The sequence below is a fragment of the Vombatus ursinus genome, unplaced genomic scaffold, assembly GCF_900497805.2.
Source record: "Vombatus ursinus unplaced genomic scaffold, bare-nosed wombat genome assembly UNPS02014812.1, whole genome shotgun sequence".
Lineage (NCBI taxonomy): Eukaryota > Metazoa > Chordata > Mammalia > Diprotodontia > Vombatidae > Vombatus > Vombatus ursinus.
This window is the reverse complement of record NW_020954590.1, coordinates 105,956,696-105,982,031: the sequence shown is the minus strand read 5'-3', so window position 1 is coordinate 105,982,031 and position 25,336 is coordinate 105,956,696. Positions and strand designations below refer to the sequence as shown.

The window sequence follows — 25,336 nt, the reverse complement described above, 5'->3', positions numbered from 1 at the left end:
GCATTTGGTGAGAAGGAAATCAAGCCTTCAGATCTTCCCCGACAGTAACCAAGAAAGTGACTTGAACCTAAAAATCATTTCTCCTGGACTAGAAATATGTCATGAAACAGTTATATATAATTCTAGCCCTAGCTTCCTATCCCCTCTTTAAGGAGAAGCATTATGGCTCCAATCTCCTGCTACCCTCTAGTTAGGAGCCAAAGACTTCCTTAGAGTGCGATAAGTGAAAATATCTCTACACAAATCCCTGCAAGTCACATTTAGACAAACCTATGTGGACATATGCATAACCCATGTGGGCAACACACATGTACAGTTCAAAAAGTATATATAATATAGGGAAGTTTTTTGGTTTAGTTTTTTTATATACTATTATACTTTTTTTTTTTACTTTCTTAACAAACTCCAGGAATCTTGTGATTTCTTAAAACCAAATTACTTAGGTTACTATTTAGTTAAACTTTATTTCAGTTTCTAGAGACCATGAATGATGGAAATGAGAATATGCAAATTCAGAAATAATACATTATAAGATAATTAGAAGTATAAAAAAGCTACTCAGGTTCAGACAAGATTATACTTAATTTCTTGCCTATTCTATCTACCTAATGCTTTCTGGGTCTTACTTCATCCATGATCCCCTATAGTCTTGGTGAGAATGTGATTTTCTTATGCCTCAAAATAAGGCTTCGTTTCTACCTCAATGTCCCTTTAATTTAAGGTTTTCCTGCCTCATTTATTCATTCTACAAATCCAGACCCATTCCCCATAAAAAAGGAATGCTCTTGATGCATGGGGTGCCACTCATATTATTGCCCAGATGACTAGAAATGTGTTTGTCCCTCCATCTCAAAGAAGAGGAGCTAAAAAAAAAAATCTATCACATACACTTAGTTCTCCCCACCTCAAAAATAGAATACACCACCACTCCAAAAGTGCACAAGGATGAACCTGTCAGGATATTAGAATTTCCATCAGAGCCTGTGACAATTTCTGAGTTTTCTCACTGATAGGAGAGTTTCATTTTTTGAGGGAAGATTTTATTGTTGTGATTTTTCTTCTGAAACCTTCTTTGTTATTAGACACAACTTTTTGTCACTGTCAATGTGCTTGCTTTGATCAATGGCCCCTCCTCTTTAATTTCTAATATTCCATAAACTGGAAAGACACATTACCAGACTTGTTAGAATTGTGTATCAAGTAAGAATAAACAAATGTTGAGTAAATGCCTGAGGGATTCCTGCAACTAAAGTTTAAGAGCCTCATGAGCGCTATTTCAGCTGCCAAAAAGTCTTTATCTCTATGTGGCGGTATTCCAGTTCATTGAGGTTGTTTGATTCAAGCGATAGACAGAGATGGAGATATACACACATATATACATATATATTTTTTAATCAGTTACATATACAGGTATATATCCCCATGTTTGCATTCCACAATATTACTTTTTCCTTAAGTGAAAAATATATGCAAGTTATTTCCTTTTATTTTCAAAACATTCTCTAATGCCCCCACTTCAAATACCCACTCCTGCCGTAACTACAGAGCCAGAAGAGCAGCTGGCCTGGAAGGACCTTAGAGAATAAAACTTACTCTACCTCTTGGCTACATTTCCCAGAAATGGGAACTGAAGGTCTCAAGAACAGCGAAATACTTGAAATAGAAAGGCAAATGGGCTTCCTTGCCTGGGCCTCTCTCTCTTGGGGTGCATTTGCCTGCTCCACGAACAAAAAGCCAGCAACAGCAACATACAGAGGTCCATTTTCTCCATGGATTTCCTTGATCTCTCTGATCAGTCAGCAACTTTCTTCTCTTTCAGGAGTTAGACAGAACTTTGCTTTCATACCCCTGTATGTATCTAATGCACTTACTCATGCAGTATTCTGGACTATAATTATTTCTTTCTGTGTCATCTCCACTTTGTTGTTCAGTTGTTTCAGTCATGTCCGACTCTTCATGACCCCACTTGGGGTTTTCTTGGCAAAGATATTGGAGTGGTTTGCCATTTCCTTCTCCAGCTCATTTTACAGATGAGGAAACTGAGGCAAACAGAGTTAAGTGACTTGCCCAGAGTCACACAGCTAGTAAGTGTCTGAGGCTGGATTTGAACTCAGGAAAATAAGTCTTCCTAACTTCAGGCCTGGAACTCTATCCACTATACCACCTAGCCCCCTCATCTCTACTTACTAGACTATAAATTCCATCAGATCAGTAGCCACATTTTATTTAAATTTTGTACATCCCCAGCTCCTAACACAGTATTCTGTATACAGTGTTTACTAAATATTTTTTAAATGAAGTTTAATTGAAGGTTTCTAACAAGTATGCCAAAAAGATCTGTGTGTATCATGAAATTTTCGTGAATGAGGTTATGATTTAGACTGCAGACTATCTACTTATGTGCTAATGGGGGTAAAAGGGAGGAGAAGGCGGATATAGCTTTCATTTTTTCAATCTTTAAATATTTATAAGTACAAAAAAACTCATTAGTATTACACAAATATGAGGGAATACTTCTAGACAAATTCTATTACTGATACAACCACATCTAGAATGACATTTGTCACTTATTATGTTTTCTGTAACACATTGATAATTGTTACAAATAAAAAATATAGTCTAATATATTCTTTTCAAAAGTCATTTTTATTTCTATAGATTTCCCTTTTCACATATTTACAAGGACTATTCTATAAACCTCAAATAAATTTACAAGCATGAACCAAATAGGAAAGAATGAGCATCACTAAACTGAGTACACTGAAACATTAATGGTGCCCAAATGGACTACAAACATTAATGCAGCTTCTCAGGTACCTAAATCACACCCATGAGAACCTGGCCCAGTAGTATTCACTATTAATAATCTCAACCACCGCAAATGTATCTGTTGTCTAATTTCAAACCTAAATGACACATTAAAAGTCAATTTAAAGAATCTTTTCAATTTCTAAACTGAAAAAATCAAGCATAATTAGTGTATGTACAGACTATATTAGAATTACATCTAGGATGTACACACTAATGCTTTTAATGATTACCATGCTCCAGACCTCTTTTAATAGGCACCTCAAATACATACATATGTGTGTGCTGACAGGAGTCACACACATATGCTCATGTACATACACAAACAGAACAGTGGGAAAGGCAATAATTTACCTGGCAGTCCTGACCACTTTACTCTTAAGCCGCTTGCAAACTGTTAAATGACTTATGATGTTTCTATTCCTCGACTGAAGTATGTGAATTTTTGCATGTCAGAGGCTCACAAACAGAATTGTAATCAAGTATGGACTAAAACAATGAAAAGTAATCTACCTATTTTTTTTTCCCAAATGGGGCCTCAGTAAGTTTTTTTTTAATATTAATGACTCAAAATATTATATACATGTCAAATAGTTTTAGGCTTATAATAATTGTAGTTTGACCTTAAGAAGCCCAAGCTGCCAGGTGTTTTATGTCATCTTCATCTTCTTTCCTCCTGGAAGATGCTGTAGTTTAAAAAAAAACAAACAAAAAAAATGTAAATCAATGATTGAGGAATGCTGCATGGATCAAGAATCACTTGTTTCAAAAAAATCTTATTAGATATTTAGGTACTTGTCAAAATTTAGGTAATCTCCAAGTCCTTTACGTGGGAATATGTTTAGTATAGGTTGGATATGGAAAGTTGCATATTTCTTAGAGAACCAATTAATTCCCAAGAGTTTAGCTGGAAGCGTACCTGCTCGGGATCGATGTGAGGTGGATGGTACACTTGGCAGCCTACCAGGGTGGGCTGGCAGCGAGGTAGAGGGTACATTTGGAAGTCTGATATTTGTCATCTTCTTATTTAATTCCTCCTGCTCCAATTCTTCAAGCTCTGCCATCAACTCATCCTGAGCACAAGTGAAACAAAGAATGGCAGATTTAATGTCTGAAGACGTGGGTTGGCTCATACACAATAACAGGAACATCTGCTTTCCAAATTGATATGTGAAAATTCAATGAGATGGAATTTTTATTTTAAAGCTAAACTCTTCTTACAACATTGAGCAATAATTAAAAATGAATATTTTGGGGTTTTGCAAATTTGATGTGGTTAATCTTATGATACTTCAGTAAACAGCCATTCAAATCATTCATGCTAAGGGAACACATAACCTCACTAGTTTCTGGAAAGAGTTTGCACCTGCCAGTTAATTCGTTCAATGGACCACTTCTATCCTCCTATTTAGAAGAAACAATTCTAGCAAGAGCGTCTTAGAGGCCTGCTATGGCAGAATGGAAAAGTCAAGTCAAATTCACAAGAATTTATTAAGCACCTACTATATGCCGGGCACTGTGCTAAGTACTAGAGATACAAAGAAAGGAAAAAGACAGTGTCTGCTCTCAAGGAGAATTCACAACTTAAAATCATAAGACTTAGGTTCAAATCTTGTATCTGACACAGCAATATGACCAAGTTACCTCTCCTCTCTGAGCCTGTCTCTTTACTTGAAAAATGGAACTAATAATGCCTTCCCTGCCCATCTCATAAGGTTGCTGTAAGGATTACATATGAGCTCTACAAGTGTTACCTATTATCTTCTGAAACTAATGAAGTAACTAACTTCATCACAATCTACATAGCACAACATTTTCATTCTGGGTGAGTCTATTAATTTAAGCCACAGAAACCACAGCAAACGGATAATGGTCCAAAGTATTATATTTCTAGGAAAAAAATGTTGTCCAACTAGCTCTATCTCCAAAGAGAATGTAGTTCTAGCCATGGACTTCAGCTCAATACCATCTAGAGTTTGTTTCTTCTAGTACTGGTCAAGATGATATAAAGTAATCCTAATGCATTCTGAGAGACAGGGTTAACTCTTAGGTATGTGTCCCTCTATTGAAGGCTTCAGATGGTCTAGGGGCTGTCAGACTTAAATGGATACCTTCAGCAGTATGGTGAAATCTATGGACCCCCTTTCAGAATCATGTTTTCAAATGTATAAAATAAAATGCATGGAATTGCAAAGGAAATCAATTATACTGAAATACAGTTATTAAAATATTTTAGAAGCAAGTTCATGGGTTCCAGATTAAGAACCCTGCCCTACAATGAGACTATAAGCCTGATCCAACTATGTCATCAAGGAATTTCAGTATCCTTGGGGATGCAAGATGGCCCAGATCTAGTCCATTTGGCCTGATGGAATAGTTCCTTCTGAAATATCCCTGATCTAGTCTGAAATACATTGATTTCAGCCAAAATTTCACAAATATATCTATTTGAATGATTGTTTGCAAAGGAAAATCTTTTGTTTAAAAAGTAATGAGATATAAAATAGTATAGACATTGGTGAAATATCATATTGAAGCCTATGTGTTTTGATGGTTAGTGTTAAAGAGGTCATGAAGCTGACTACAAATGCCATATGGATGAACAACAGACAAGACAGGTAAGAAAAAAGTGGAAGAGTCCCTATTCCTTCCACCAAAACTTACTTCAATTCCTTAATGATCTGTGACTTTGACAGTGTGAACACACTACCCCTACCCAATACAGACTCTACAATCTCCCTATTCCTCCATCTATGGTCTTCTCTCCCTCCTCATCTCCACTTCTCAGCTTCTCAGATTTCCTTCAAGTCTCAGCTAAAGTCCTGCCTTCAGCAAGAAGCCTTTCCTAGTCCTCCTTAATCCTAGAGCCTTCCCTTTGAGGTTACCTTCAATTTATCCTGGACTTTTGGGACACTTTAATAAACACACACACACACACACACACACACACATACAGACACACACACACATGCTATATACAAATATTCAACATACAAGGAATTCATTCCATTTTGGACACCTTGAATTGCTAGGAAGTTTCTCCTTGTTCTGCTCTCTGAAGAAATATAGAAGTCTAATCCTTCTTTCACATGAAAGCCCTTCAGTTTTTTGAAGACAACAATCCTGTCCCCCTGGGTCTTAGAATAAAAAATAAATTCAAAAATTCAAAAAAAGTCTCTGGAATAAATATGCTTGCTTCTTTCAAGTGATTCTTGTATGATAAAACTCTTAGGAATAAATAAAGCAACAAGAGAACATATTATGATGTCACAGTATGTATGAGTTCCCATAGTTGCAAATAATGCTTTCTTATTTATCATAGTAAGCATACTAAACAAAAGACATTATCATACTATTAACTATTAAATGCTACCTTTAAAATCATATCTTGATGTCTCATCATGACATAGCGATATAATATAGTTTGTCTCCTAAAATTTGGAGGATGTGCTATATAAACATCAGTGGAGGGAGTAACCAGATCAATGAAATCACATATCTTTGAAGTAATGGAGAAGAATTAAGAAACACAATAGAAAAAAAAGTCATAGTATCTATTAGTCCAGTGCTTTGCAAATCAACTATTAGATTATAGAATTTCTGAGTTAAAAGGGAAAATAGAAATCTTGTAGTTCAACTCTTCATTTTATAGATAAGGAAACAGAGACCCAGAGAGGTTAAGTGATTTGTTTGAGTCACAGTTTGAGGTGACTAGTGGCAGAACTGGATCTTGAACTCAGATACCCTGACTCCCATTTCCCTTTTCTCTCCACCTAGACACACTGACAGACATTAGATGTCTACACAGTCTATAAAAGTCATTAGTCCCCACTTCTTACTCTCCCGGTTTCTATGGATATTATTTCTTGGGAGCTGGATTGTTCTTTTCGGATATGAAATATTATTTTCACTAATAATCATGTGAATATCATGTAGTTACAGATTTTTTGTTGTGCTCTCACAATCAGATTTTTTTAAAATCTTGTACATATACTATGATATATATGTGTACTTGGAACAGAATAACTTAAATTTCACACTGCAGCCATTTAGGATTATAGGCTGTGTTATTGGACAGATTAATTTTAATGGGACATGTTTATTAATAATGCCACTCCACATGTATTTAGTTCCATAGTCTAAGAAATAAACACAGTCAGCTTAACCCTCTAATTCCAGATGCTCTTTAGCTCTTAAGTCTCCCCCTTGCAGACTAACCCAATCTGAACTATGTTTTGCCCAGATGTGAAAGTACTCTTTTCCTTTTAATGGAGCATTTTAGATTTCAATCACAAAAAATCCTTAACTTATTTACATAATTACATCCCGATTTGTCCTGATTTTAAAAGCCAAAAGCTTAATTGGCAGACTGTTTGCCAAAATGTACTTGTCTTTTCTTTAAATAAAATACTCCCAGGACTCTTTTTTTTTTCTTACTTGCAAAAATAAATCTATAACAAATATGTTGAACATAGTATGGCATAAAAGACAAAGATTTCACCTCAGAGTCAATTAGATCTGGGTTCAACATCTCCCTCTGACATATACTAGATGTGTGGGCAAGTCATGTCACTCAATGTCACTTAAGCAAGCCACTTAATCTCACAGTGATTTAGGAAACTCTCTAAATTGCAAAGCAGGTACCAATTTGCATTGGTAGAGAGAGCTTTCTTATGCGGAATTCTTTATACCAACAAAATCCCAATCCAAAATCCTAGTCCAAAATAGAAAATTGAAAGTATGTTGAACTGATAAATACTTTAAAAAAGAAATCATTTGCATACTCTGAATGGTGAGAAGGTTTCAGAAGATGGATCTTCTGAAGGCACTGACATTTACAGTGGACTCAGCTCTAATTTCCATTTTGTTGTGTTACTAACCTCATCAAAATCATCATTAAATCCAACTCGCTGAGAAAATGCTTCTGAGATTTCCTGGGCGATGTCTTGCTGCTCTGTAATCTCTTGCATCAAATCATCTATTTTGTTAATGTCCCTGGGGAAATAATTTTTATTGAAATATTTAGAGTTTTCAGTTTAAAGTTAAGAATTTAAACATAACTCCACATGAAAAATGAACCCATTTACTTTAAAGTCTTTGATATTTTACCAATCTCCTGCAGTCAGAGCATATAAATAATGTTATTTTTTATAAAATCAACTTTCTAAAAAATTTGCATTATAAAAGAAAAACCTTGCCTGAACAGGTATAAATACTGCCCAAATGGCCTCTGCATTTGGGGAATGAGGTCATATACGGATTTTAAAAAGGAAGCTTCTTGTGATTAAGATCAATTTATTTTGTAGTTAACAAATGGCAAAACACCGTTTCTATAGTTTAGTTAAGGAGAAAAACGGGAGAAATTTTAATTTGAGCCACTTACGGCAAGACATCATTTGGGGAATCCAGCTTTTTGTTAGATTGTTGTTATAGGTTATCAGGTACCATTCCATTTAGGTGACACATAAGTGGCAGTTCTTGCTAGTCATTACCAGGAAGCAGTCACTAATAGAAACATAGGGGACAATGCAAGAATGTCCTTTACAGATACTGATTGCTCAGGGACCTTGGTTAATTGTGTAAGCCTCTCAGTTGTCACTATTGCCACTGGCAAGTTAATTACAGATGCCATAGAGGCCAACTTTAGATCTATGATCTTGAGATCTAATGATCTCTGAATGATCTCAGCACTCATAATACAAGTATTCAAATGTCCACTGTGCTAGGGTATATAGTAGATCAGGATCCATAATATGGTAAAGGCTTTACAGTCCTTAGGCAACCTGAAGCCTGACGTTATCTAAATGCTATGGATCCCAAATTAATTCTCCATGATCCTAGATGCGAATCACGTACTTGGCAAACCTAAGCAAGTCTAAGGATTTTTTTATATCAACTAATCGTATATGGAAGGAAAATGATTATTCTTCTCACCCATATGAGTACTGTTGTGTTGGGATATGTCAACAGATGCTGCCCCAAACTGCTAATGTAATAAATCAGTTGCAATAGTCCCAGTTTCTAGGGATGTTATATAAAATGTTTGGGAATAACCATGGAGAGAGTATGGGAGGTAGAAACAGGAAGGGGATAATATTTGACTCAGGAGATGAATTAAAACATAGAGGGCAATCTGGGGCAATGCTAAGTTTGGACACTGTCAGGGAAGGAGTGGAAGCTAGTTGTCATCTGTAATTGCAATATTTAGCTTCTAATTATAGGATCTATTTTAGAATACAGGATGCACAGTGTCATTAGGGCATTCTGACTTTGATAAATAAGTAGAATGTTCTCTCCATGGTTGTCAAAATGGCAAGTCAAACTGATTGTTAAGAAAGTTATCATGCCTAACTATGGGCAGATCCCGGCCTTTCCTTTTCTCTGTTCTTCTCCTACTTTGTGGTAACTGAAATACCTTCTCTCAGGTGGCCTGTGCTCTGGACTCTCTCTAACCCTCCTCTCCATCAAAATATGCTTTGAAAAAAATTAGAGATATCACTCATATCCTAGTATGAATTTAAATGTATTTGCTACTTCTTTCAATATTTAGATTTTAAAGCTTATCTGTAATTATAAAACATTTCTGAACACCCCCCAACATTGGTTAAAAGTCATTTCTTTCAGCAAAAAGGTGGAGGAGAGGCAAAGAGTAGAATATTCCTGGCTTCTGGAATCATACCTTACAATAGACAACTTTCTAATCCACCCAGGCATAATGAGAGTCCTGAAAGCTGAGTTTGTTTTGTTTTGTTTTTTTCCCCTTCTAATAGAGTATTCAATTCAGGATATATTGTATTGGGATTATTGGAGAATATGCCAGATCACCTCAGCACAGATGAAACTCTTCTGTTTAAAGTTAGTCACTTGTTCCTTCCTAAGAATAACTTCCAGAGCAGTAATTACTGGTTGGGAAAGAAAACCAAAACCACTCACATATTTTCATGAACTGCTTTCATAGCTTTTGCAGCAAAGCCCATGTTCCTTAACACTTCTGTGTTAGTATGGGAATTTTCCAGGGCTTCTCTCTGGAACTCAATGGTTGAAAGTGTGCCATCAATCTGAGTTAACTGTTTCTCAAACCTCTTCTTTCTCTTTAGTGCCTGTAATGCCACTAGGTAAAGAAGAAGTCAAGTTTAGAAAGCCAGAGGCCAATTCATCCATTCAACAACTATTTATTGAGTGTTTACCCAGTGCTCAGCATGGTGGATTCAGCAACCAGAGTATGAAGATAACTTGAAAATAAAATTTGTCTTTTCTACCATATCTCCCATTTCAAAGGGATAGGAACTAGAAAAATGACCTGCCCAGATCACTGAAAGTGATGTGACCTGCCCAGGGTCACACAGCCACTGTGTCAAAGGCAGGACTTGAGTCACGTCTTGTTAGTTCTGAGACTATCTACTATGCCTCTCATACAATTCCTCCATTTCATAGGATCATCGATTTAGAGTTGGAAAGGGCCTAGGAGGTCATCTAATTCAACTCAATAATTTTACAGATGAGGAAACTAAGGCCCAGAGAGGTTAAGTTACTTGCCTCAGATCACACAGGTAGTAAGTGATATTGTTGAGGTTCAAAATTATATCCTGTGACTTCAAATCCAGCACTCTTTGCACCACACCATGCTTCCTCTTTCTCCCCTGCCTTCATTCACATTATTTTTGCAAAGAACTAACAAATAAAAAAGAAGACAAGGAAGCAAGTCTCTTTTACTATAAAAGACACAATGGAAAGGACACGGCATAGCTCATAGACTTTATCATGGTTCCCTCCAGTAATGCATATCACAATCCTTCCTTGCCTTAGTAGACAATCTTTCTTGAGTTGCTGTAACCAAAACATGTTATCACCTGATGGCCAACATTCAGCTTCTCTGAAATTGGCTAGGCTAGTACTTAGACAACAGACATGCTTACGGACTTGGAATTTATCACCAAGCCTATAGATAAGAGCTTTCCAGCAGGGGACACCTGCCAGAACTTGAGCTCTGTTGTCATAGCTTTTGAGAACACAAGATCACCTCTACATTATGATGAGGCATCTAAGGAGAGATTCCATGAAGGCTGATTTTATACTGAAATATTTCTTAGTATTGCCCTTTCTTAGATTAGTTAGACCTATTCAAAGAGAGTGGATTTTGAAGGAATATGTGTGAAAACAACTAGAAACTGAATAACAAAGACTGTTGTGAACCCCATAAAAGACTTGAAGATGTTAAATTGTTTGGTTTCACTGGCAGCCCTGTAAAATGATTCCAATAGAGAGATCTTCAATTGACCGAAAGATGATAAATGAATGAATGAGGATTTAAGGAACAAAAATGAAGATAAAGTGTAAACAGAGTGTGTGTGTGCTGGATGACAAGAAGAATAATTCCCCTTCTATATACAATTAATTGATTTTTTAAAAAAAACTGTTAGATCTTTTCAGGTTTTCCAAGTACATGATTCACATCTAGGGACCTTCAGAGAATTTGAAGAAAATGTGGCCAGAACTGGAAATGTAATGAGATATATGTTGGCGGGGAAAAATGACCACAAGATTTTATTCGTCCCAGATTATTCAATCAACAAGTATTTATTAAATGCTTGCTTTGTGTAAGGCACCGGAGATAGATCCTGCCTGCAAGGAGCTGCCATTCTATTGGGGGAGAGAGCACATAAACAGCTGTATACATACAAAATATATGTAGTATAAAATGGGAAGTAATTTCATAGATAAGGCTCTGGGGGAAGGAGCTGGGGAGAAGGGGTAGGCTTCTTGCAGAAGACAGAACTTCAGGTGAGTCTTGAAGGAAGTCCAGAAGAAAGATATAGTTAATCAAGAAATGGGAAAAAGATGGCTATTGCAATCCATCTAATATTTAATGAGACTTCACAGAAGAATTAGACCTGCCACAAATAACATGAACAAGCAATTTTCAGATGAAGAAATCAAAGATATCTATAGGCATGTGAAGAAGTGCTCTAAATCACTTTTGATTAGAGAAATACGAATTAAAACAACTCTGAAATACCACCTCACACCAATCAAATTGACTAATATGACAAAAAAGGAAAATGATAAATGTTGGAAAAGATAGGGGAAAATTGGAACACTAATGCATTATTGGAGTTGAAAATTGTTCCAACCATTCTGGTGGGCAATTTGGAGCTATGCCCAAAGGGTAACCAAACTGTGCATATCTTTTGATCCAGCAATACCACTGCTAGGTCTGTATCTCAAAGAGATCATAAAAAAGGGAAAAGTATCTACATGTGCAAAAAATATTTATGGCAGCCTTATTCACGGTGGCAAAATATTGGAGATGTCCATATATTGAGGAGATGTCCATCAACTGGAGAACAGCTGAACAAGTTGTGGTATATAAATGTAATTGAATACTGTTGTGCAATAAGAAATGATGAACAGGTATGTTTCAAAAAAACCTGGAAAGACTTGCACAAACTGATGCAAAGTGAAATGAGCAGAACCAGGAAAACATTGTACACAGTATCAGCAATATCATTTGATGATCAGCTATGAATGACTCAGCTTTTCTCAGCAACACAATGATCTGAGACAAGTACAAAGGATTCATGAAGGAAAATGTTATCCACATTCAGATAAAGAACAGATGGATTCTGAATGCACATCAAAGCATATTTTTTCACTTACTTTATTCTTTCTTCTGTTTTTTTCTTTTGATCTATTTATTTTTCCACAACTGTGATGAATATTGAAATATGTTTTATATGATAACTAACATATGTATATACTATATCAAACTGCCTACCATTTTCAGAAGAGGAAAGGGGAAGGAGAGAGGGATAAAAATTTGGAACTCAAAGTTTTGTAAAAATGAATGCCAAAAATTTCTTGAAATGTAATTGGGGGGAAAATATTTAAAGCAAAAAAAAAAAAAGAAAAGAAAAAGAAAGAATCAGACCTGCCGTTCTTAGACCTGCCAAGTTCTTCCTGACTGAGATCTGTCCTCTATCCACTATACCATGTTGCCTCTCTTAGACTTTCCTTAAATATGCTAAATAAAAGCCTTATGTTTTCATCATGGAACGTTTCTGACTCATAATAGCAATACGATCCTGTGTCGGAGTGGTCCCAGGCAACTCTTTAAGATGAAAACTTGCTGAACAGTTATCATCTTTGTCGGAAGGATTTTCTTCACTTAGGACTTCCCTAAACCAAAGAAATCAGTCTTTTTAAGGAAGGTTATGTGGCTTAACTGGATATATCCAAGGCTAGAAATATGAAGAAGAATCAAAGGATCATAGATTTAGAGCTAGAAGGAACCTTGATGACAATGAAGTCCAATCCCTTCATTTTACACATGAGGAAACTGAGGCACAGCAAAACTAAATGCCCTAGGGGGCAGCTAGGTGGCGCAGTGGATAGAGCACTGGCCCTGGAGTCAGGAGGACCTAGCCTCGGATACATAAAACTTAACTAGCTGTGTGACTCTGGGCAAGACGCTTAACCCCCAATTGCCTCACACACACACACAAAACAAAAAATTAAAAAAAAACAAACCTAAATGTCCTTAGCTTAGTGACTTGTCCAGGGTCCCACTGTCTTGGGCGGAATTTGAGGTATTTTGGACTACAAATGCAATGTCCTGTCTCCTACCTCATACTATAGTAATGATAGCATATGTATTAATAAAAGTATATAACATAACAATAATAGAATTTATATAGCACTTACTTAAGGTTTACAAAGTACTTTACAAATAGTATCTCATTTTATCTTCACAACAACCCTGGGAGATAGGTGCTATTATTATTCCCATTTTATAAGTGAGAAAACTGAGGCAGGTAGAAGTGACTTGCCCAGGATCATAGAGTTAGTAAGGATCTGAGGCTGACTTTGAATTTAGGTTTTCCTGACTCCAAATCCAGCACTCCATCCACTGTACCACCTAGGTGCTATCACAAGAAGGACACTAGGGCAGCACCTGACCCACAAATTGGGACAGAAAAGAGCTACAACTAGGGCTGGTCCTACAAGGTCCTACAAGAGGTGAAGTTTATGCACCAAGTTCTTTCCATCTCTCCGAAATTATTATCCCAGACAACAGAGCGATTAGGGAATTCTGAGGAGACCCAAGTGTTTTGTAGAGATTTGTGGGGTCTCACTCTGCCTCTGATGTCAGGCACAACGCTCCAATTAAGTGAGACTGGTTAGAAGATTAAAGTTGCCAGCATGGAAGGTTCCAGGCAAAGAAGTTTCCAGCAAATTGAGAAGGGGCCAACCAGAAGAAAATGTTTCTAAAGCAGAGATAGCTTGTTAGAAGAAAAATTAGGCCACCAAAATTAGAGGTTTTTAAGATTACGACATTGACCTGGGTAAGAAATATCAATATTGTATTAAAAACAAAAGTAAAAGATATACCCCTTCCCCCAAAAAAAATCTTTCTAGGATGCATTCTGGATTCCATTCAGACAAAACTCAGGCTCCTAGATCTTCTATATATTTATATAATATACATTGATCCAAGATTCTAGAATAGATATTAAAAGGGACAAAATTTAAATGTTAAGGGATAAAATAAAAATTTAAATAAATAAATATTAAGCATATTTATATTAACATAAATATAAATCAGAAAATTGATACATAGAATCACAACATCTTAGAAGTCATGTATTTATCATCTAACCTTCCACCCCACGCAAGAATTTCCTCTACAATATCTGACAGATGATCGTGTATCTTCTAACTGAAACTAACAAGAATCCACACAATATAGATGGAACCAGAAATCCGTGATAAAATTTATGAAGTGGAAAAAGTTTTTCTTCAAAGGTCCTCCATTTCCCTTTTCACCCTTTCTTCCTCCCACTTCCTTGAAGCCCTAATACTGAGTGCTGACTCCTCAGGGGCTCCCACTGTTCACTCTCTTGAGATCTGTCCTCCCCAAAATCGAATGTCCCATGCCTGGAATCCTTTTAGATCCCCATTGTCCTATCAAAATTTAGCTGTATTGTGTTCCATTCCCTCCAGACCTTGTTTCTGCTAGGAATTCTTGGGTCAATTAGTAAAATATTCATTGTTCAAGGTGGTTTGATGCATTAAACTTCTCAAATAACCAATTAGGAAGGCAGTATTACATGGTGGAACAAGCCCTTGGTCTGGAGTCAGAGACTTGACTTTCAATCCTACCCCTACCACATACAATCTAATTAACTTTGGCCAAGTTATTTAACTTCTCAGTCTCAGTTTCTTCATCTGTAACAATACACTACCCACTTCACAGATTTGCTGCAAGGCTCAAATGAAATACTATATGTATATAATACACTATATAAATGTTAGCTATTATTTAATCGTTACATTTTAACAGGCTACAGTGTTTTAACTATAAGTAGTCAAATTAGTAATTCAGAGATTTTAAGGAAAGAAAAAAAAAAGGTGATAGGAGAAATATTCTGAGACAAGTGGGTCCTTCTCAGAATTCTTCATATCAGATTACACAAGCAGCTGCCTACTTACCCATCAAGAAAGCCCTAGGCAAGAATTCCCATAAACAAGAAACTGTCTCTGATCTAACCTATAGCAAAATGTAATTTAGAAACTTTGAGACTTCCCTGTGTGGTAAAAAGAAGTTGTCAATCTAAAATGTAAAGCCAGTATTATAAAATAAACTGTAACTTCAGAAATTGTAATAATCTACAAAGGGATAATCTGTAAACAGAAGAGTGACTGATAGTCATAATGAATCTAGAAAGCAGAGAATTGGATTGTTTAACAGCATGTCAGTTGGTATTCAACACTCTCTAGCAGAGAGAGAAAGAATGTATTTAAATGACACAAATATTCTGATTTACTGCAAAGATATACTCTATTATCAGAAACTACTAGAGCTTGAATGAGCTTAAAACCTTTTCATTTCCTTTCTTCATAAACATTCACCAAAGAACCTTTTAGTTGCCAATTAAATTTCCATATTTGCACCTGTGACATTTCATTTCATGTGACCCTTGGTGTTCGGCAGTGATGGCGCTGTAGTATAAATACAGTAGTTCATATGTATAAGCTTCCTTCCTTAAGCCTACAGAAAGGCAGCATGTCACTGTAGCAATTATCTAGAAAAGGATTGCAATGTCTATGTCACCCACCAGGTGGTGTTCTCCATGAGTTTGTGACTTGGCTCACAGTTCCAAACCTAAAGTTTCAGCAACAGTATCTTGATGCCCCTGTCCTTGACAAAGAAGTCAGAAATCTCAAGGGAGACAGGAGGAAACTAGGGATTCCAAGAGGCCCTGCTGAGGAAGAGAGCCTTAGAAGGATGGAGCACAACCAGTACAAAGATATGAAAGAAAAAATGGAGAGGATTCTGAGAAGATGGTGGAATAAGACAAGAAGTACTGGGGCTCCAAATTTCTCCAGCAAATAAGATAAAATATCACTTCAAAATAAACTTTAAGCAGCAGAAATAATCAAAAGTTGGGGCAAAACAACTTGGTAGGACCTTAAGAAAGACCTGACCACCCAGGGCAGAGGTTTGACCCAATTGAAGTGCAAACACCTCCAGGAGAACAGCAGAGTAGGGGTAGATTGAAAGACCCACTGCTATTGTGGGATGCCAGGCCCATCTGTGCTGACCAGATGCAGTCCAGAGCTGTGGGTCAGAAGGAGCAAGCACACGCCCAGTGAGTGCAGTAGCAGAGGGGTGGGGACCCTGCTGGGTGTAGGCACTTGTAGGAGAGCAGTGTCCCTGGTTTTGGTTCCCGGGCAAAGGTGACAGCTTAAGTTTGCAGCCCTAGAGAGTGTTTACAGTGACAGCATGGCTGAGGGCCCTGGCCTTGCCTCAGCGTTCTGAACACAGTGTTCAGAAAACAACAGTACAAAAACTTGAAGCCTGAGGCATCACCCTCCATGCCTCAGGCCTGGAACTTGCCTATAATAATAAACCACTAAAAAATAACTAATAATGAGTAGGGCAAAGGAGAAAGAACCTAAGTTTTATTTTATCCCTTTTAATATCTATTTTTAAATATGATAGATATTTATAATGTAGATATTTAATATCTGTTTATTTTAATATCTATTTTGTAACAATGTTACAAGAAAAATTGCCCTGAAGTTCTAGAATGAGAAAGTAAAATAGAAATGGAAAATAATCCATCTATCACTGATGGGGTTGGGATCTGGGCCCCAGAAAGGAAAAACCCTGGACTTTCCCATGTGGCCAAATCTCTGGTGTTAGCCTGAGGCCATAATCCCATCAACTGGCCTTTCACTGTGGCTGCACCCAATCTCCCCTCCATTGTCTTACCTCCCTATGTATGGCCCCTGGCCATTTCCCACCTTTAATCCTAGCCAGACTCCATTCTCCCTTGGCCATGTAGTCCAGGTCCCTGGAATTCTATTACCTCATAGACTACTTGGCCCTCCTAGGTCCCTCCCACACTCTTTCTGTATATAAGGTCCATCTTGTCCCTATTAAGATGCTCTGATTCTTAGAATCTAGCCAATAGCCCATAGATGCTCAGATTCCTTAGGAGTCTAGCTAACATGGCGAATCTTCAATAAACCTTGTTTTTGGCTGCAAGAAGGCTTGGGTTGAATTCTTTTGGGCAGGACCCGCATGTCATGATTTTGGGATTCCAGGACCCCTAACCTCTAGACCACATCATCACTACCTGAAAGAGATTACAAGATGAAAACTTATGGGAACATCATAGCCAAATTTCAAAGCTCCCAGGTTAAGGAGAAAATACTGAAGAGGGGTAGAGGTTTTGGGGTGCTCCTAGATGCACAGAGGCACCCCAAGATCACGGGAGGTTTGGGGGTGCTGGGAAAAGCCCCAGATCATGACGCGGGCTTGCCTGAAAGAATTCATCCCAAATCTTCTTCCAGCCAGAGAAATAATTTATTAAAGATAAATCACATATAGGCCAGGTCACGCCCATGAGGGCCAGCAGGGCTTGAGAGTCTCAGCTTCTTGGCGTGAGAGGTTCTCAGCCTCTGAACGGGGACAAAGGTGGTCAGGTGACGCTCATAAGGACGAGCAGACTTAAGAAAACCTCAGCCTCTGGGCTTGAGAGATTCTCAGCCTCTGAATGGGGGCTGGGGGTTAAGGTGACCAGGTGACATCTGAATGGGGTCTGAACAAGGGGAGGCCAGGTGACACCCGTAAGGACGAGTGGGCATGAGACAGTCTCAGTCTCTAAGTTTGAGAACAGCTCAGCGTCTGAATGGGGCAAAGGTGAATCTTAAGCACAGAAAGACTGTGGGAGGGATCTAGGAGTGGCCAAGTAGTTTGGAGTGACTGGAGGAGGGGTCTAAGGAGATCTGGATGGGAGTGGCTAGTAAGCTGGAGTGAACAGAACTCCTGGGTCCTGGACCTCGTGATGCCTAGCTAGGATTAAGGGTGAGAAATGGCCAGGGGTCACAGGAAAGTAAAACAGTGGGAAAGGCCAGTTGAAGGGGGGAGTTGGTTAAGAAAAAGGGTCCAGGTGAGAATTTCCATTTGGAAGGTCTGAGAGATTTGAATAAACAATAAGAATAGATAATGAAGGGAACTGGAAGGGGGGAAGTTTGCTTTCAAATGGAGCTGGGACCAGTAGACAAACTTCTTCAAAGGTGCTTTCAGAGATAAAGTGAGTCTACAAGGAATCTAAAGTTTAAGATTTTTTCTGGGAATTGTAGGCAAACTGGAGCCAGATTCTTTTTGGGTCCAGGAAGGAAAGCGCATCTGAATAAGATCAAAATGGCGAGGCTGCAAAGGTCTCGGCTTCTGAAACTGAACGAAACCCTCTTCAATACTATAAGCAACAAGAAAAAAACAATTTAAATACTGTGGAGCTACAGTCAGGATAACACAAGATCTAGCAGCTTATACATTAAAAAGAGCAAAGGGCTTGGAACATTTGAAGAGCAAAGGATCTCAGTTTGCAACTAAGAATAATTTACCAAGCAAAGTCAAGTATAATCCTGAATGAAAAAAAAAAAAAGGACACTCAATGAATTGACTTTCAGTATTTGTGACAAAAAGACCATAAATCTAAAAAAAAAAAAAAAGATCAGAACTCAATGGAAAATTTGACATATAAGATCCAGGAGAACCTAAGGTAAACATTAAAGACCAATTATAAGGGACTCAACAAGGTCAAACTGTTTACTTCTTATATGGGAAAATGTTATCTGTACTCTTAAGAATATTATCATTACTTGGGTAGTTTGAAAAGTCATACATAGACAGTAGGCTTGGGATTGAGTTGAACATGATAGGATTATTCTAAAAAATAAAATTGGGTAGGGAGAGGTAAAATGGAGCAATTCTCTCATACAAATGAGGGGTTAATGAACTGGAAGCAGATGGAGGTTGAGGGCTGGTAGTGCTGGAACCTTAATCTCATTAGAACTGAGTTGAAGAGGAAATTATATATACATCTAGAAGGATATAAAAGTCATCTAAATTTATAAAGATATAGAAGGGCAAGGGGACAAGATAAGGCAGGGACTTTTAGAAGGGTATGTAGATCAAGAAGGGAAGGATTCTTAAGGGGATGGGTAGATTAAGGAATATTAGAGTAAGAGAAGAGGATAAGAGAAGGATTCTTTAAAAGGGTACAGATTAGGGAGGTAGCGGTTAGAAGTAAATCAAATGTGTGAGGAGGGATACGGTAAAAAGAGAGGGTGAGAAGGATAATGGAGAGGAAAAACAAGATATAGAGAAATACACAATTGGTAGTTATAACACTGAATGTGAACAGGATGAATTTATCCATGAAACAGAAACAGATGTCATTAATACAGTGTTGTCCACAAACAGAAAGCACTGGAGGATGCTTTTCCACTTGGATTGTAATTGGCCAGCCTCCATGACAGTAGGAAAAACTTTTGATGAGTTCCCTCTCTTTGCTTTATGCTTCCTCTGATATCAATAACTTTCTGTTGTTACATACATACATATTCCAATAAATCTTGTATGATTTGTATGGGAGACACCTTGCTGAAGAAGATCATCTAATACAACATTATGCTCCAAAGAATAATTTTTTTAATAAACAAAAAACAATAGAATTAGTAGACTAACAACAAACAATAGAAACAGTAGAATCCTCTATTTTTTGTAGCTTTCAGTCCAAGTGACTATAAAGACACAGTCTGTTGTGGAACATAATTTGTGAAAGCCAATCTGTTCTCTTCATAAAAAATCTCTTAATACATATTTAGATCATCTCATAAAGATTTTATAGGGATAGGAAAGTAAGCAGATGGGTCAGTAGTTACAGATGCTTTCTCAGTCAGCTTTTTTGGTAATAATAACATCCATGACTTTTTCTGAACATTTAGCAACTTTCTCCCTTTCAGAGACTTCGAAAACTGATACTTCAATTCCCCTAAAATTGTGTTACCTTCAGCAAGGACCTATTCCATGTACAGTTGTTCTTGTCTTTTTCTTTTGCATTCTGGCTTCATTTATAACAAGAATGTCAAGACTGATATGATTTTAATTTCTCCAGGACAGAAATGCCTACTCTGTCACTACACAAGGACCTCAATTTAAAGTACAATTAGAGTACAAGTTAATGTTTCTAGATAGCCTAAAAAATGATTCTTAGCACCTTATCTCCTCCCCCACTCCCTTTCCATTAATTTACAACCTGCTACAAAATTGGAAGATGGACAAATAGGACTGAGGGCTATTTTGTATTTCTTTGTTGCATGGATTGCCAAAGCCAAATAATTCATCACAAAGACACCAACCTGCTGGCAAGGAACTTCTCAGTACTTAGCTAGGCTGTCTCTCAGAAAGTAAACATAGCCTATTACTGGTACCATATTCCAATCTTTCCAGCATAGTAGGGCTTCTTCTAGGGCTTCAACTCTGCTGGGCTAGCCTTCAAGAATCCAGGGTAACCCATACATTATGGTGAGTCATCAAAGTATGACTTGAAAAGGAACAGGAATTTAACATTATAATATATCTATTATAATGTAAACATAATAGTATAAAAATAACAATTAAATAATCTAAAAATTTTCTTCAGATTTCAGTTCTCCAGTTGAATATCATTCTTAAATGGAGTATAAGACAATTATAAGTACCTGTCACCACCCAAAAATACAATCAAGCAGAATGTCCAAATCCTAGCTCCTCCCAGTCTTGTCAAGCTGGTTAAGTGACTACAGAAGCTCTGAGCCCAATTTCATTAACTAAAAGTCATTATAGTTTTTTTTCCTAAATTTTATTCAACACTGTTTTCAAAAGCACGTGGTATTTCCTAGCAAGGGAGCTAAAATTACTTTCTGAAGCTTAATTCTAAGTACTTCGCAAACTATGTCACATTTAAATACATATATTAATAGACAATGTACATCCTAAAATTTAAACCATGAGAGGAAAAGATGAAAAAATATTATTTAAGTATAATTCCAACTTATATCACAATTCCTGCAGAAACAAAATATGTACATATCATTTAAAACAACTGAGAATCCAAGGCTGCTACCTAATAAACACAGAGATACAGGTAGACTAAGCTACATGCATGATGTGGTTTTACAGAGATTTGGTCTGAGGACAATGTAATTAATACCAGGATAAGCAGAGCCACTTTTCTGAGATTTAATCCTAAGCTGACACTCATGCTTTGTACATAATGAACACTTAATAAATCACTGAAAATAAATGACACTGTCATTAAAAGGGAAAGAGAATAAAATGTGTACCAAAAAAGAGGTAAGAAATATAGTGCCAAGAGGCAAAGGCCAGGATGATGAGAATGGAATATTGGGAAGTTATTTTTGTGGGCAATAGCAATTAATGACATAGACTATATATATTTATATACAATATATAGAGACATTTTATATATACATACATATATATATAGGCAGGCTTGGGAAAATGAAAATACAGTTGCTTAGAAGTTAAATGTAGAATATCAACATTTCTCTTTATCTGAACCTATCCTAGTTTAAATGTTATAATAAATTCAATCAATCAGTCAACCAACAATCATTAATTAAGTTTCCACTATGTGTCAGGCTCTGTGCTAAGTGCCAGGGTTACAAAGACAAAAGGGAAGTAGTCTCTGCCCTCAAGACACTTACATTAGTGAAGATAACCTACACATATAAAGAAATATATATGATACATAAAAAAGCAGATATTAATCTTGGACAGGAAGGCACTAGCAGCTGGGTGGACTAGAAAGTGAAATAAGGTGGAATTTTAGCTAAGCCTTGCAGGAAATCAGGGTTATGAGGAACAGCTGAGGAAAGAGACAGTATTACAAGTATGGGGCACGACCAGTACAAAATCATGAAGAGAAATGGAACAATATGTGTGAGGGATACCAAGTAGGTCTGTGTAGCTAGAGGCCCAGATTGTGAAGAGCTTCAAATTTCAAAAAGAGTAGTTTACATTTGATCCTAGAAGTAATAGGCAGCCACCAAATTTTATTGAGTAACAATGATTAGGGTAATGATGGTTAGAGTAGGAAAATGACCCTGGAGTTTCTGGGTAGGTTGGACTGAAATAGTCATAGACTTAAGGCAAGAAGAACCACAGGAGATTATTATAATAGTCCAAGGTGAGAAATGATGAGGGCTTGACCTAATAACAGGGCTGTTTGGGGGGCAAGAAGAAATATTGTGGGAATAGATACAATAGATATGGCAATTAATTGTCTTTGTGTGGAGAGTGAGAATGAGGAGTAGAGGACAACGCTAAGGTTGCAAGCCTGAGTGACTGGGAGTATGCCCTCTATAGCAATAAGTAAGTTTGAGAAAGACAGGTTTTAAACCCTTTAAAACAAAGGTTTTAGGGGAAAGATTATTATTGTTGTTTAGTTGTTTCAGTTGTGTCCAACTCTTCATGATCCCATTTTGGGGTTTTCTTAGCAAAGATACTGGAGTGGTCTGCCATTTCCTTCATCAGCTCATTTTATAGATGAGGAAACTGAGGCAAACAGGGTAAGGCACATAGCTAGTAAGTGTCTGAAGCCAGATTTGAACTCATGAAGGTGAGTCTTCCTGATTCTAATCCCAGTGCTCTGTCTACTTTTTCCCAAAGGAAAAAGATTTTAAGTTCTATTTTGGAAAGGTTGAGTTTGAGATGCCTATAGTACTTCCAGTTTGAAATGTTTATGGACCAATCCCTCTCTGAGGGTAGGATAATGGAATTAGGGCAGTGAATATCGCTGTCTCTACATTACTGAATGTGCACGCACAGAACAGGCTCTACATAGGGGCAGTCTCCTTGCTGACCATGCTGGTAGGTGGTAGGTAGGGGATACTACAAAGAACAGTTCTACAACTTTATCTAAGCACAATGGACCCCCTGGTCTGGAAAGAGCCATTTGTTCCTCAACAGCTAAGTTTCCTTGGAGAGAGAAGTCGGGGATGTATTGGGATAATTGCTGCTAGGCTATAACTTAACTAGGTTTTGGAAACATGTGCTGCATCTGCTCAGACCTGGAGGGGGATTTGGGACCTTAGGACTGGTTCCGTGCTGAGACAATGACCAGCAATGGGGATTCTGGCTCATTTATCTTTTAATTTTCCCCAGTATCTAGACTGGACAGTGTCCTGAACATATAATTCAATTCATCCAACAAACATGACCTGCTATTGTATGTGTAGACCCCTATGCTGGGTGCTGTGAATACAAAGTTAAAAAACACAGTACCTGCTCTCAGTGTGTTTACATTAAAATGGGGCAGGTGCAGCATATGAACAGATAATTATAGTACAAGGTGCGGTATGATGAGAACAAAGAAGAGATCCAGACACAGTACTCCAGAAAAATTTGAGCAGTTTGAGGAATCAAGGAAGATTTTTATGCAAGAAGTTCCACCTCAGCTTTGCCAAGAAGGAAGAGAAAAATGTCAACAGGTGGAAATATAGCGGGAGGCAGCCGGTGTGAATGCACAGATACGACAAAGGTAGGAGGCCTTCTCGTAACCATCCAGGGAACTACTTAAAGGGAGCACCTACTAGTCTAATTTTGCTGGACTATGATATGAAGGAGAATCATATAAGATAAGATTGGAAAGACAGGTTTAAGACAAATTGCGTAAAATTTTCAAAGATAGGCTTTCGGAATTTGTATTTTATCTTTTAGGAAACAGAACTGTTGAAGTTTGTTGTTGAGTGTTTTTGCTTTGTTTTTTAAAGATGGGAATGAAATTATCAAATATGTGCACTATATAAGGCTTATTTTGGAAGCTGTACGAAGGATAAACTGGAGACTAGACAGAGGAAGACCCGTTAAGAAACTACTATCAAAATAAATAAATAAATAAAACAGGACTTGAATGAAGATGGTAAAAGTGTTAAGTGGACAGGAGAGAAGGACATGAGCAATATTGTGGAGGTAAAATTTAAAGGACTCAGCAACTGATTTGGATGCAACAATTTGACAAATGTCAAAGATGACTATCAAAGTTTTGTGCCTGGGTGACTGGGAGGACAATAGTATCATCAACAGAAAAAGGAAAGTTGGGAGAAGCAAGGTTAGAAAGTGAGATGGTGGGATCAGTTTTGGACATGTTGAGCTTGAGGTGCTGGTGGGACATACAAGTAGAGATGTCTATCAGGCCATTGGAAATATTCAATAGGTGGCCTGGAGCTACTGGGACTGAATGTACTGATTAGGGATTTGTCTATCTAAGGGTCATATTGAATCCATGGGAGTGGATGAAGTGATCTAGTGAGAGAGTATAAAGGGAAAAGGGCATAGAAAACCCACACTCGGAAAGGGAAGGTGACAATGAATCAGTGAACACGATTGAGGGGCAGTCAAATAGACAGAAGGACTAGAAGGGAATGGTGTCATAGGAGTCAAGGCAAGAGAGAGTAGAAGTGGGTAATTACATGTTAACTGCTATTTTAAAAATGGGAGATCTAGGTTCAAATCCTACTATTTACTACCTACATAACCTTGGGCAAGTCACTTAATCTCTCAGGGTCTTGGGTTTTCTCATCTATAAAATTAGGACATTAAACAAGTGATCTCTAAGATCCCTTCAAGTTCTAAATCCAATCATCTGATTATTATTTATTGGTAAGCCTGTTATTTAGGATCGTTGGTAACCTTTGAGAAAGAAGTTTCAGTAGAACAATGGAGTTGAAACAAGACTGCAGGGGTAAATAAATGACTACTGAGGAAATGTATTTTTTTTTTAACATAGACTACTCTTTTTAGAAGTTAAGCTGTAAAAATTAATTAGATTGTAAACTCTTTGAAGGCAGAGGCTATTTTTTTGCCTCCTTTTGTATCTCCAGTACTTAGCACAATGTCTGACACATAGTAGACAGGCACCTAATAAATGTTTATTGATTAATTAAAAAGGAAAAGAGATATAGGATTAAAAATTTAAGGAGGATGCAAGATCAAGGGAAGGTTTGTTTTATTTTGTTTTTTTATGATTTGGGAGATCTGACCATGTTTATAAGCAGCAGGTAATGAGCCAGATGAGTGAATAAAGATAATATGTATAGAGAGAGAATGTCTGGTGGAGCAAGTTTTTGGAGGAAATGGGTGAAGATGATATCAAGGGCACAAATGAAG

General features: G+C 37.3%; 1 protein-coding gene across 1 annotated transcript in view; it reads right to left on the bottom strand.

The window, feature by feature from the left end:
* Window positions 1–2,206: 2,206 nt before the first annotated feature.
* LOC114054152 (charged multivesicular body protein 4c) overlaps window positions 2,207–25,336 on the bottom strand; it is a 32,229-nt gene continuing 9,099 nt past the window's right edge. The window contains exons 2-5 of the mRNA XM_027877299.1: window positions 9,742–9,919; window positions 7,689–7,803; window positions 3,728–3,881; window positions 2,207–3,494 (exon numbers count right to left, since the gene is read on the bottom strand). Of these exons, the coding sequence (XP_027733100.1) occupies window positions 3,433–3,494; window positions 3,728–3,881; window positions 7,689–7,803; window positions 9,742–9,919 (509 nt within the window). The 3' untranslated portion in view covers window positions 2,207–3,432. The remainder of the gene's footprint in view (window positions 3,495–3,727; window positions 3,882–7,688; window positions 7,804–9,741; window positions 9,920–25,336) is intronic.